The sequence below is a fragment of the Barbatula barbatula genome (assembly GCF_947034865.1).
Source record: "Barbatula barbatula genome assembly, chromosome: 22".
Lineage (NCBI taxonomy): Eukaryota > Metazoa > Chordata > Actinopteri > Cypriniformes > Nemacheilidae > Barbatula > Barbatula barbatula.
Window position 1 is genome coordinate 3,239,788 of NC_136785.1, and position 14,232 is coordinate 3,254,019.

The 14,232-nt window shown below is 40.5% G+C and overlaps 2 protein-coding genes across 2 annotated transcripts in view; one reads left to right on the plus strand and one right to left on the minus strand.

Annotated features, from left to right (window-relative positions):
• Positions 1–442: 442 nt before the first annotated feature.
• esm1 (endothelial cell-specific molecule 1) lies at positions 443–2,600 on the minus strand. The gene is made up of 3 exons (XM_079486056.1): positions 2,207–2,600; positions 1,213–1,356; positions 443–1,096 (listed from the first exon to the last, which is right to left on the minus strand). The coding sequence occupies exons 1-3, from the start codon at positions 2,511–2,513 to the stop codon at positions 1,023–1,025; spliced, it is 525 nt and encodes a 174-aa protein (XP_079342182.1). The 5' UTR covers positions 2,514–2,600; the 3' UTR covers positions 443–1,022.
• Positions 2,601–4,101: 1,501 nt separating this feature from the next.
• The window catches only part of LOC306911281 (putative E3 ubiquitin-protein ligase HERC1), a 57,829-nt gene continuing 47,698 nt past the window's right edge, over positions 4,102–14,232 (plus strand). Inside the window, exons 1-10 of the mRNA XM_079486511.1 lie at positions 4,102–4,164; positions 8,189–9,158; positions 10,354–10,449; positions 10,544–10,729; positions 11,859–12,170; positions 12,281–12,377; positions 12,614–12,757; positions 12,887–13,014; positions 13,097–13,241; positions 13,858–14,029. Of these exons, the coding sequence (XP_079342637.1) occupies positions 8,223–9,158; positions 10,354–10,449; positions 10,544–10,729; positions 11,859–12,170; positions 12,281–12,377; positions 12,614–12,757; positions 12,887–13,014; positions 13,097–13,241; positions 13,858–14,029 (2,216 nt within the window). The 5' untranslated portion in view covers positions 4,102–4,164; positions 8,189–8,222. The remainder of the gene's footprint in view (positions 4,165–8,188; positions 9,159–10,353; positions 10,450–10,543; positions 10,730–11,858; positions 12,171–12,280; positions 12,378–12,613; positions 12,758–12,886; positions 13,015–13,096; positions 13,242–13,857; positions 14,030–14,232) is intronic.

Genomic DNA, 14,232 nt, shown 5'->3' on the forward strand with positions numbered 1-14,232 from the left:
ATCCAATTGCATGAAGGTCGATTTTTTGTGAATTTTATCCTCCAAATAAAAAGTCAGATTGTCACGATAGTTGGACACTATAAGGTGGGTAAACAAGGATGCCCAATAACAACATTAAGATACATCCAGACAACAGAAAGAAGTATTTTTCTGTTATACACTGAACTCTGTTCTAGATTAATCATTTTAATAACCATAGAACCATTTCTGGCTGAACCTTTAACATCCAAGAACATTTCTGCTTCACAAAAATTGTTCTTGACATTTGAGTAAAGGGTGCTTTGGGGATCCAAAAATGGTTCTTCTGACAAAGCTACGAGGAACCATTATTGTTTTACAGAGTAGGCATCACAGATGATATTCTCTATGTTATCATATTTATTGATATAGATTTCAAACAATCTTCTCAAATCAAGAAATAGACCAAGACGTATATATTTTTAGAATAAGGTTGCTTTAATTTAAATGTCATATAAACAGAAAATCATATCTCCTTGAAGAAAAACACTTCATACCACACAGATGAAAATGTACATAAATTATAATCATCTCCTCACAGAAAGCTTTATTGTTTAGCATCAAAGCGAAATTAAACAGAACCACTTGGTTTAAAGTGTGACATCATACTGTATCAGTGAACTTTAACTCTCAGAAAGCATAGAATGTTTAAGATTTTATTAACACGTGCTGCGTGTAATACATTTACGATTTAAAAGCGTGTGAAAGTTCGTGTGTGAATGAACCACAAAAGAACATTATCATTAGATGTTGAATAATCGTATATGTTCAGTGTGTGATGTACATACGGCAAACATGGGTATGGGAGTGCATTGTGAATGAATGCAGAGGTGCATGCAGTATGAAACTGCTTTGGATTGAAAACATAACATATAAGATATACACAACAATATAGTCATCATTTTAAACAGCCTTTTTAAACATATCAAAATATATCAGTTTGGTCCTTTCATTTATTTTGCTACATATACACTGACTGAATCAAGAAGATGCTAGATTTTCTGTCAGCGAGGGGTGAGAAAGTTACGAGCGGACGATCTGTTGCTGCTGTTGGAGTCACCCGAGCCCAGCTCATTACCTGTGATACGATCCAAACAAACACACATGAGACCAATAACACAACTGCGCTCTTTTACAAAGGAACATTTTAGCTTGGTTTTAAGTTCACATTTATATTTATAAAAATAAGCTCACCTTCGTTTGCCTGGGATTTAAGTTTGGCCATTTTAGACAATAATTTAAAAGACAAGCAAGCTCCCGTTTCTCTGTCACAGAGTACCCCTGCTTTACAGTTGCATGTTTTCCTGCATTCTATACCGTACGTTCCATACATGCAGTCTGTTGAGGGAAACACAAACATGTCACTCAGCGGTTCAACTTGGTTACAGGATTTCTGGGTTTTATGGCCAATTTGTTACAGCCGATCGATGTGACATCATTCAGAGACTGAGTTGACAACTGATTCAACCGTTCCTTTTAAAAATGCTTCTTTATGTACATCCCATAACATAATCTGAGTTCATACACTTAAAGTTAACGTACACTTAAATCTTGTGGTAAAAGCATCATTTAATGGTAAGACGTGTGAAATTGGTGTGTAAAGAGTGTTCCACTGATACAAAGCAATAAATGTTCGTTCACCACCGCATGTATTTTACATAATAAATTAAAATAAAAAAATAAAATCTTACACTAACCCTCTCTCTTTCTCTCAACAGGTAGTGGTCTAGCTTTGTTGAAACTAGTAACTTTGTATTAGCACCTATCGTACTATTGCTCTTGTATGACATATAACTTATTGCCCCCTGAACTCTTTGGATAAAAGCGTCTGCTAAATGACTAAATGTAAATTAAGCAACAATTCAAGGACTCTGCAGAAAACACAACCAGTGGCAGACATTCAACTTTAACATTTAATCTTGATCCGTTCAGAACTTTTTATTTGGTCACATTCTCTCCCATAAAATTATAACTGGAACTTTTTTTCATATAAATTGTGCGAATAATGTCTTGTTTAACGAACAATAATTCAATGAATTATACTTGTAATCTATTTTTATGCATCTTAATTCAACTATCAATTTAAGATTTTTCCTCTCACCAATTTTTTCCCACCCCCATATTTTTAAACCAAGATGATCTGGTCTATTCTACCCGCAGGTGCGTACATCATCATTTCCCACCTTACCTTTACATATCCCATATTCGTCGCCATAATCATCCTCATCCTTGTAGAAGTCGCAGAAGAGTCCCGGTCCGCACTTTACGCCGTGCATCCCGGACACGGTTCGATAGCAGTGTTCTCCCCGTCCCGCGGCGCAGACCTGGCAGCATCCGCAGTCATCCAACACCGTGCGTCTGCAGCGTTGCGTCGAACCGCACAGCGCTGCGTTACATTTCTCCGGGCAGTTCACTGCATATTTACCACCCGCACCCCAAGCATCAGCCTCACCGAGCATCATCAGGAAAAGCGCTGTCATTGCGTATACATGCATGACTTGGATCGATACTAAACACACTGTGCGATGCTGAGCTGTTGCGCACCGGGGAGGAGCTGCGCTCTTCTTAGATGTGATAGTGAATTAACCAGCCCGGGCTGCATTGCTGTCAGCTTTAAACAAGTTTGTTTTGCACATAGAATGCCATCGTCAATTTCCTCAATCCGGTGTTGTTGTCTGTTTGCCAGCCTCCCCTTCCCTGTTTTAGAGATCCGGCGTGGAAGTGGAATTAGAGCTGTGCTGCCATCCAGGAATTGAAATTCGTGGATAATGATGTCAGTCCCCGAGTTGTTTGTTTGAAGATGCCCCCCCAACGGTTCCTGGCTCCTGTTTTGACCCGTGTATAATGGGAATGAACTCTTAACTTTAGCATAGGCCTATTTCATAAAAGAAATAAAAAAAACTCGCTTAGAAGAGGTGCATGCCTCGGTAAATGGATAGATACAATGTTAGTTATTACAGCTGTCAAAATACCGAGTTTATTTGAGGAAACGTGTCCAATAAATATCCAGCATGATAATTAAATCAGTGAGATTTAAAAGCATCGCAGAATCGTATTTGAGAACGTGTCTAAGGTGTGCGCAAATGGATAACGGCAACGCGTACAATCCACCACTAGATGGCGCTGATGCAAGCAAAACGTCTCAGGGAGAGTAAAAAGCAAAAAGAGATGTTCTCGTCATAAATACACAGATTGATAACCGATACAGAAGTTCAACCGATGAAATGCAAATAGGAGTAAAAACGTGTGATAATACATTCACTGCGTTTGCAAACATGCATTTTAATATATGAATTTAGAAAGAAACGCCTAAATACTAGTTCATAAAATACGACGTTGCAATTTAATTATCATTAAAATATTAATAAAACAATCAAATATATTAAGGCTGTGATACACAACAAGACTTTTAAAATCTGAACGGATCAAAAAACTAGACATCACACGCACTTGCAGACTTTTTGGACGTTTTGCACAGAAAACAATAGTTGATCAAATCTGCAAAAATCTGAGCTAAAGGTTTCTAGCGCATTCCAGCATTTGATTCATAAAAACAATCATTTTAAAACTCATTTGCAGAATAAAACGTAAAGACGCAACATGAATTTACACAAATTGACCTCATGAATTTACATAAGTTTACATATTATTTATTATATTAGATCCAATCTTTAAAAAATAATCAACGCATATATATATATATATATATATATATATATATATATATATATATATATATATATATATATATATATTCCGTTATATAACGGAACCTTTCAAACGTCACGACGTCTCGAGGCTACGCTAAATACGTATTCCTACGCTCTACGTGCATTCACGACAGCCTACGCTTCTATTTTTCATGGCAACAACAGTCCACAGCTCGCGGAGCGGTAACCCGCCTCACTATAAACACCCTCCTGAGATTAACCGGCGTTTGACCTCGCCATGCGTATCTTCTCTTTACCGACTGCCATTTAGTCATAGTTCATTTAAAACGTGCGTTTGTAGAGATGAAAACGGGACATGTTTTATAATAAAGCGAAGGGTTTTCGTGTTTACCGGTAGGTTTAAAGAGCCTCGCGGGGGGCCGGTGGTGGTGGACGTTGGGCGTGAATGACACAGGAGAGGATATCAGATCAATCGGTAAGCTCAAACTATACCGGGTGTATTCGACTATATACGATTCTAGCCGTTTGAACAGCTGCTATTGAGTAGATGTCATCTATTTTTGTATCTTCGTTGTTGCTGTTAAGCACCAGCTGATGCGGCAATGTAACTCTAGTGACACTTCATGCATGTTGCTGTCGTAATGCATCTTATTGTGGTTACAATGTTGCGGATTGCGATGGCGTGCATGGATGTGCATTTAGCTTTCAGGGTGAGGCGAGATCAGACGCATATGGTACTTGTCCGATCAGATCTGATTCATCTTGGTCCGACATGCTCGAGAAGATGGCAGTTTGGGTAATGTTGTTTTTAATAGTGGGTTCAAACCGTAGAAAGGTTGATTGATGCTGTTTGAGAAAGTCGTTTAAAGATGTGTTTCCTACACACCCTAATGTCGTTTAATGTGTTACAGGCAGAACGTTGTTTGTGGAAGTTAATAGGAACAGAGAAGAATGGGAATTAAAATGAATGCAATTTGTTAGACATTATCCAAGTTACATTTGCATACATTCAAATATTGAAAATCTAAACTTGGCCTGCCTGCCGTGTTGTTGATATGTGGTACAACTCGTTGCTAGCAGGTGATCTATAAATGGAAAAGCAAGCATTTATTTCGAGGTTAAGGATGAAAGAAATTTGTTTATCTGCTCTACTCAAAACCAGAAGCTCAGTTCCACGGACAAGCATCTTGGTTCCTTTGCCTTTCTTTGGCACGTAAGACTTCGACATGTGCTCGGTATTTTGGTGTCTGAAACCGAGGAGCTCACGCTGTACGGAAGCTTTAGTGGTCACAGTTGCTTCAGATTAGTCCGCCGCTCGGGCCATTCTGACCGGTTGGTTTGTATTCATGTCTCTTGTCTGTCTTTTTTGGTCTCACACGAGGTCAGCAGCGATGGGCAGCTGGTGGTGGAGTCAGCGCCGTTCTTCACTGCTCTAGCTGGGAATGACCCTGCCATTCCTTATGCTGTACAGTTTAAACGGACGACGTCTGTGAAATTATTAAGAATTCCATATAGGTGTCGTGAACTGCGTTTGTATTTATAACGTTCTTATGGGTAGATGTACATCACGTAAAAACATCAGAATTTAGGAATAGTAGGCTATTTACTGTACTAGTTTTGACCCTCTCTTTAAGAGATGCTGTTTTCATAGGTGTGGTGTAAAACACCCACTGCTATGGTTGGCTAATAGTTTAGCATATTGTGTGACTGTGTATTTTGAGAACAGTATGGATCAATTTATTTCAAAACTGCCTTACTGTTGTCATCAAATATATTCAGGAATGTGTTTTTGTCTCAGCTCCTGGATGTGAATCGGTGGGCGGAGCAAAAAGGGGAAACTGCGGAGGTGTTGATCTAGAAGCGGTTTTGCTGACATCATACTGAGGCAAAATCGGACACAGTGTTTGGTCAGCTTGGCAGCTTTTTTGGAGTAATGAGGAAGTTCTATGTTTTGAAACTCACAGGTGTTTTATAGCACAATGACCTATTATATGCCAAAAGATCACAACTATTTTCACGTTTCGAATCACCATCCTTTTGGTAAAAAATTTCTCTGAGCCTATTTTTAAACATGTTCCAAAATGACTCTTTGGGTGTATTATTTCCTCTTTCTCATTATTAATAGCAACATGCAACCTAAGATTGTCTGGATCGGCACCCAACACATTGTAATGAGACCAAAACATCTGTTGTAATCCAGTAAACTCGCTGTATAAACTCAATTATGCAAAACATCTCTCTGCGTAGGCCATCATATTACAAACTTATCCTTGTTGTGGTTTTGAATTATTAGTTGGAGTTCTTAGAGAATGTTACACTCTGTCCCACATTGCCTCCCACATGTGAGGTAGCTTCCAGATGGTTTTTATTTTTACGCACAGTGAAACCGTATAGGTGTACGGCTGATCTTTGAGCAGACAGAGAAGTGCTGGGTCATTTTGCTTGTGGCTGTGACCACGGAGGGGGCCGGTGGTAACCTACTGGAAGGAATGAAGGCCGTTGGGTTCACTGACTCGAGACTTTTCAGGCGGAGGTCCAGGTCGCTCAATTCTCAGACTGATGGTGTCTGGATTATTTTAGACTTGAAATGTCATTTTATATGGACCCAATAGTGCATTTGTGAAGAATGAAATGCTGCTGATTGCTTATGGGCCAACATGACAAGTGTTTTCAAGATAAAGGTGAACATTATTTGTTTACGGAAAATATTTGTGTGGGATGTGATTTTATTCTTTGGCTTGTTACTGGGTGGCACTTAAGGTATGATATTATTGGTTAAAGCCACAATATGGAATAATTTTATCATGAAATGTATTTGTCGCATATCAATATCCGGTTCTTTGCAATACCGGAGTCCGGTTGTAGAAACTATGGCAACAGAGAAATGCAGAAGTGGTTATACAGCATCTGGGACGCAGCAGCTTATGTTCTGTTATTATGGATCACGATAACTCTTTGGCGAGTTAAGGCAACCCAAAAAAATTTACTTGTTGTTTACTTTTTAAACGACGACTGTCTGACTGTTTTAAACACGTATTACTGTGTAGCTTTACGCTACCAAATAAATTGACAAAGTCCAATATCCTTCGCAGGCTAACGTAGCATTCCATTCCATGTTTCTTGCAAGCTAATTCATTACGATGACATAAAATAAAATTCATTCATTATCTCGTCCGTGAACATGAAGGGCTATCTCCATACGGCTCTGGATGGTGAAAATTCCACTCTCCTACATAACGTCATTTAGCGTCGCCTTTTGTTGTTGTTTCGAATGTGCACCATCTAGCGGTCCAAATTTACATACTGTGGCTTTAAAATTTTCTATGCCCAGACAGTTTTCATTATGAAAAGTTTCATAGGTTGTTTTGGATTATGATTATGAAGGATCATAAAGTTGATTGTGTTTTACCATGCGCTGAAAATGGAGCACAATTAGACCAGGGACATAAAGAAGGAATAATGCACAGTTCAGATTTAGTAAAGTAGGTCAATTGTAGGTTAGTTTCTCTGATAAGTGCAAAACAATCAATAGTTTTGTTATTCCGTTTCGTGATGATATTGGTGCAGAAATTATACACTTCTTTAAAACATGGCACTGCTCAGCCTATATAAGCTGGCTATAAAACCCACTGACATGAAAAGTTAATAATAAAAATCGAATTGATAGAACTTTGCCTGTTCCATTGAGTTACTGACCCAGTCTGTCAATTTGGCTGACTATACTGTGTGTGTGTGTCTGTGTGCCCGCTGACATGTTTTGACACAGACTATGTGAGTGAAAGCCGAGTTCTCATGAGTCATACTGCTGAGCAACTTTTAGTTTAACAGCATTTGAGTTAGTACCACAGCCTCAATGCACAAATAAAACAAATAAAACGCAGGAAATTCATATTTTAATGATATGATATAATAACAGCTAGTCATATGATAGCTAGTCATGTTACCCAAGATTAGAGTAAAAGATCTTTTACAAGATTAACATATGGACAATAAAGGTAAATATAGCTGACAGCGTGGACTTCTAGACAATATCCATTATTAAACTGTAACTCGAATACATTTTGATACACATCTAAAATAAAATGTATGGACCTAACTGTGCATAGCTATGTCTTCAGAGGTTTATAAAGTCCATAATGAAGCGTTATGTTTTTATTACCTTAGAATGAACTATTTCTATCTACATACACCATGGGTCCCCTTACATGGAATTCATCATGTTGTTTCTACAGTAGCCCTAAATGGACAAACTGCTCTACAGATTGCGTTTCGTAAATACGTTATCTTCTTCGGCAAAGAAGCGAAAAAATGACGGCATCTTACTCGTGTATCAGTCACCGTAGTGCTTCAAAAGGGAGTGAACCATTGGTGGAACTCTGTTGATGACATGTGTATAAAAAATTATATCACTTATATGTGATATGTCTAGTTGTCACCAAAACAAACACATTCTGAATAAAGTGACTGACCCCCTTTTTTCTCTTTCTTTCTCTCTTCAGCTTTCAGCCTCGTGTGTGTGAATGATGTTCAGTAATGGTGCCTTCTCAGACACACGTGATGCTCAAGTGGCAGGAGCACCTGAACGGCTCATGGGCGGCGGAGGACAGCCTTAAGACGGCCACGCGTTATGGAGCCGCTGCTCTCTATGCTAAGCTACACTACAACAAGGAGGTTGTCGGCCTGGCCCAGCCCGTGCAAGATCTGATGGGCCCGCGTCTGCCCGACTTCCAGTATGAATGCAGCGCTGAGGAAGAGAAGGAGGAATATCTGTCCGCCCTGCTTCACAGCCAGCGCTGCCTGGCCCATCGCATGCTGGCGCGGACCCCCTTCGCCCTATCTGTGCACCACAGGCTGATAGTTCTACAAAGGGTTTTCTATGCCCTCCACAGCAAGTATCACGACCGTTTCCGTGCTCCCCTGCCTCCCCAAACCGCATCCTCCACTGCAGAAGGGGGTGCTATTGAGTCAATCTCGGAGCCTTGGCCTACAGGTAGTTCCCGTTCCAAATCGGGCACAGATGTTCTCATCGAGATGGGCGTCCGGACTGGGTTGAGTCTGCTTTTCGCCCTCTTAAGACAGAGTTGGCAGCGTGGGAGTCTTGAGAACCCTCCAGATGTCGCTCTGTGCAATGAAGTATTAGCCACTGCATCTTCGGTCCTGGCCGCTCTGCCCCCTCTCTCATTGGCCAACGAGAACAAGATTCCAGCGGTGGGACTGGACTGCCTCACCCAAGTCGGAGACTTCTTGAAGAAGACGGCAGTCAGCAGGTCCGGGGCTGATCGGGCGGGTCGCAGATTGGCTTTGGAGCTCTTGCTTTCTCTGGCGTTGCAAAGAGGATCCCTACGCTTTCTTTTGGAATGGGTGGAGGTGGCGCTGGCTGCCTCTGCTTCCTCTACATCATCCTCAGAGACTGTTGGGGTGGGCTACGAGCTGATCCATCAGACCCTGCAACAGATGCGCCAGCACACGGTGTGTTCCTACGCTGTGCATTTGACCTAGCGGTCATGCTAATAACATGAGTGAAGTAATGTACAGAAATGGTGACGGGTAATGGGCACTAATATAGGAAGCTGCGCCTCTTTCGCACTCAGCGAGAGGATTGAGTTACAGTACCAGCCTTTATTTCTATTTGTTCACCCTTACATCAATGTTTCAAGCACTTAAAGGAAAGTGCTACTGATAATTGTTACTGAGAAAACATTACCACTGTTGGCAAGATGCTAGTTTAACCACAACATCTTGCAATATTTTGTAGGGTTGGGTCGCTGTAGCAAAAAAATATCTTTCATTATTTCAACTCATTTTAATTCAAAGCTTGTATGTGACTCTTACTTCTGAAGAAAACTAAATATATTTTGAGAAATGTTTCAGTGGTTTTGTGTCCATGCAATGGAGGCCAATGGGTGGCAACGTTGTTGGAGCACCAACATTCTTCAAAATAGTTGAGTTCTAAAGAAGAAAGAAAGTCATACAGGTTTGGTATGGCATTAGGGTATTTTTGGTGAACTACAGTATTCCTTTAAAGGTCCATTACGTAATTATGTATATTATATTACATTGAAAGCAACATAATATACATAACTATGTCTTCAGAGGTGTATAAAGACCTTACATAATGAAGCGTGGCGTTTTATTACCTTAAAATTAGAGCCTATAATAGTAACTTTTTAAAAATGCTATCTGAACATAACTATATTGTTGCTCTCAGACTCACTAGACAGGGAAGACAAGTAAATTTTGTCGCCAAATAAAACCATCATTGCAATGTTCACAATGTTGCTCTTAGTATACTGTTGAAATATCAGCCCGTTTTGATTCTGTATTCCTCTCATGAAGAGCAAGAGCAGCACATATTTTATCCTACTGTAAATCAGACTGCGGCTTTTATTTGACCGGGAGCTCCAGGCTGTGTTCCAGCCCTGAAAGCCACCAGAGACGGGACGGACCCGCCATGTGCTGCACTTTCATTTATTCATGTCTTTATCAATGCCAAACCCATCTCTGCTTCAACCACTATTATTAATTTATCCCCCAAGATCATTTGTCCTCTGAAGCTCTAGCTGGTAAACACATCGGTGTAGCCGCAGTAAAAAGCGCTCAACAATGAAACTGTAACACAATTTAAGGATATGTGCGTTTGTTTAATTAGTTGTTTTTGTTACAGGCTGTCCGCGGAGAATCCCTCAATACTCAGGTGTTGAAGAAAGATGCAGATGGACTTTGTAGCCTTTCACATGTGGCTCTCTGCCTCTTTGAAGAGGTGTGATGATGTTTCTTGCATGCAAATCTCAAGTCTCATAATAAACATTTCTTTTTACAGGTAAATCTTTAATCTGTATGTTTGTTTGTTTTAGATCTGTACCCTGGCCTCTAACTGCCTGTGCTCATGTAGCGCGGGCTCGTCTGCGTCCACGGCCTCGGAGAACGATGCTGTTATGGTGTACGTGTGGGGCAGCAACAGCAGTCATCAGCTTGCCGAAGGAACTCTGGAGAAGATTTTACAGCCCAAGCTAGCTCAGGGCTTCAGCGATGCACAGATGGTATGTATGTTTGCGTGAAAGAGTTTATTAAAACATTAGTATTGCAACAATATCGGAGTAATGTGGGGATAACTGTGGAGGTTTATAGTATTCCATGGCATGGTGTTGGTTATTGGCTATACAGTAACAGGTACAGTAAAACATTTTTTTTTCACAATGACTAAATCTAGTCAAAATTGCTAGATTTACTGATATTTTTGACAAATGTATGAAAGAATATTTGCATTATGAAAGTAATTGGTAGAATGTCTAATTTGTTTGGATCGGTAGCTGGGATTTCATCATAACTATAAACAAAATTCGTATCTATATTTGAATGAAATCACACAAAGTCATTCATATGATCTCTGTTATGTAAGGGATAATGTACAGGCTGTTATCCCAGAAATAAGCCCCGACAGTTGTTGTTTGTACATTATCCCGCTTATTATACGGCTTCTTGCCTCTTGAGAAAAAAATTGGACATAAAATGGGAACTTTTACAGAATGCAGACCTTCTTTGTGGAAAAGCTGTTTAGTTTTGGATTTAAAGTGAGAAACGACGTTCAAACGTCACGAACAAAGTGGTTTAAACATGTGTAAATATAATGTCATATGTTATTAAAAGACATATTTATAATACATTTTTGTGTATTATTAAACTGCCCCTCTCAAAATGATTTGCAGCATCCGGGTTACAGGGTGCTGTTAGTGTTGAGTGTTGGAATGTCGCAACTGGCCAATCAGAATCAAGCATTCACATTAGCATTGTAATACGTTTTATTATTGTTTCGTGCAACGGTGTTGCTTCATTATTGTTTTTCCGAATAGGTTATTAAAGACGTAGTTCACATTCAAAATGAAAATGCTTGTAACCAAACAGATCTCGACCCCCATTGACTAACAGTTGGGAAAACATATATCGCGATATGCATGTTGTTTTACTCACATTTGTGATATTTTGATAATTTTGAGGGACTATCTTGCAGCCCTTATTAATTGTCTGAAATAAAAAGTGAATTGATTCATGTTCAGGAGTCAGTTCTTTTCAATACAGACAATTTTGAGAAAAACTAAAAAAAACTAAACAACGTCACTGTTTTGACACTAATTCTCTGAGCACCGATTGGTGTTCTGGTCTTTCTTACAGATCGAGGCGGGACAGTACTGTACATTCTCCGTGTCGGCTGATGGTGCGGTGAAGGCTTGTGGGAAGGGAAGTTATGGTCGTCTGGGTCTAGGGGACTCTAATAATCAGTCCATGCCCAAGAAGCTAGTGCTGGAACCGCCTCGTACCATGAGGAAGGTGTCGTCTTCCAAGGGCTCCGACGGACACACGTTGGCCATCACCGCTGAGGGTGAGGTGTTCAGCTGGGGGGATGGAGACTACGGCAAACTGGGCCATGGGAACAGCGCCACTCAGAAATACCCCAAGATTATACAGGGGCCTCTGCTGGGGAAGGTAAGAGGAAATGGGATTTAAGTTTGTTTTATAGATTTTGAGTTTCTGGGAATGGAACACACAAGGATTGCATCATATATGATGTCGTTTTCTCTGTCCGTATGTTGCAGGTGGTTGTGTGGGTGTCTGCTGGATACAGACACAGTGCTGCAGTCACTAATGATGGAGAGCTTTACACCTGGGGAGAGGGAGACTTCGGTCGACTCGGTACATCGCTTTCTTCTTACATAGACACAGTGCATCAATAAACACACTGTTAACGTGTATAGTGTTGTCAGTGTAATACGATCTAGTATGGATTTTTTGAGGTGGTTTTTATTTCCCAAATTACCCCAGTGCGAGCGTATTTATATTTAATCCAGTATGAAATTATTTCTCAGGCAGTCGCCAAGACGCCTTATCCCTCAGAATGAGACTCAGTTTTTCGTCTGTCTGTTATGTAGGACACAGCGACAGTCACAGTCGTAATGTGCCCACTTTAGTGAAGGACATCAGTGGGGTGGGTCAGGTGGCCTGTGGGAGCTCTCACACCATCGCTGTGGCACAGGACGGCCGAATCGTCTGGTCTTTCGGAGGAGGTGATAATGGTATGTTTATCGTAGGTTTTAGAGATCACTGCTAAGGCAAACATCAACATTTCTATTGTACATACAAAGTAACAGACTTGAGATTTGACTCTGTAATGTCGAAGGTTTATCACATATTTTGCATCGCAGGTAAACTGGGACACGGGGACACGAATCGTGTGTACAGACCTAAAGTAATTGAAGCCCTGCATAGTTTCATCATCAGGAAAGTGTGTGCGGGGAGCCAGTCATCACTGGCTTTGACATCTGCTGGCCAGGTATACTCACACAACACATTAACTGAGGACTTAAATATATAAATTCCTGTGACTCTAGCTTATGTGTGTGTGTGTTATGCAGGTGTTTGCGTGGGGCTGCGGCTCGTGTCTTGGTTGTGGCTCATCTGAAAGCACTTCACTCCGACCTCGACTGATAGAGGAACTGAGCATCTCAAGGATCATCGACATTTCTTGTGGAGATAGTCACTGTCTCGCCCTTTCTCACGGTGAGAATGTTTGGGAAACGGGGGGGGGGGGGGGGTTATTTGATTACATTTTTTAAAGGTCCAGTGTACGAAATTTAGTGGCATCCCGTGGCGAGGTTGCGAATTACAACCCACGGCTTACTTCACGTCTCCCTTTCGAAGCACTACGGTGACTGATACAGGACTAAGATATCGTCACATTTTCGCTTCTTTGCCGAAGGAGATAACGTATTTACGAAACACAATCTGTAGAGCAGTTTGTTCATTTAGGGCTACTGTAGAAACAACATGGTGAATTCCATGTAAGGGGATATAATGTCTTTTTACACCTCTGAAGACATAGCTGTGTATTATTATATTGCATTTTGTCAATAGACCCTTCAAAAAAATTACACTGGACTTTTAAACATAAACAATACTTTATTATAGCCACCAACTTCACGAGGTGCATTCTGGGATGCATTCTGACAGAAATAGCATGTATGCTGGACATTCCTAATAATTATCCCAAAAATGTAATTTTAAAGTCTGGATTAAAACTCTTTACAGAATGTTAAATGTACACTTACCCTTGCTCAAATACATCATATCTTTTTTCTCAATATGGCAGAATATTTCACACTGTTCTGTGTTACAGAAAATGAGGTGTTTGCTTGGGGAAACAATGCCATGGGGCAGTGTGGGCAGGGCCACACCTCAACGCCAGTCACCAAACCCAAGAAGGTGATTGGTCTAGAGGGAGTGTCAATACAGCAGATTACTGCAGGCACCTCCCACAGCCTAGCCTGGACAGCCGTCCCGACAGACAGGTGAGGAGAGAAAGAGAATGTTTTGCAGGAACATTAGTGTAAGTGGATTACTTTAAAAAAAAAAATTTGCACAGTTGCTACCAATAGATCTTAAAGTGATAAAAAAGGAAAATTCTGTATAAATAGAAAGATATTTGGAAGAATGTTAGTAATTGTCAGTTCCTGGACGTCATTGACTACCATGGTAGGACAACTTGATGGGA

Bases quoted from the DNA above. Each gene is read 5' to 3' on its own strand.
- esm1 (XM_079486056.1), bottom strand. From the start codon at position 2,513: ATGCATGTATACGCAATGACAGCGCTTTTCCTGATGATGCTCGGTGAG. The intron at 1,357-2,206 runs GTAAGGTGGGAA...TTCCCTCAACAG, and splicing joins CGAATATGGGATATGTAAAG to ACTGCATGTATGGAACGTAC. The intron at 1,097-1,212 runs GTGAGCTTATTT...ATCGTATCACAG, and splicing joins TAAATCCCAGGCAAACGAAG to GTAATGAGCTGGGCTCGGGT.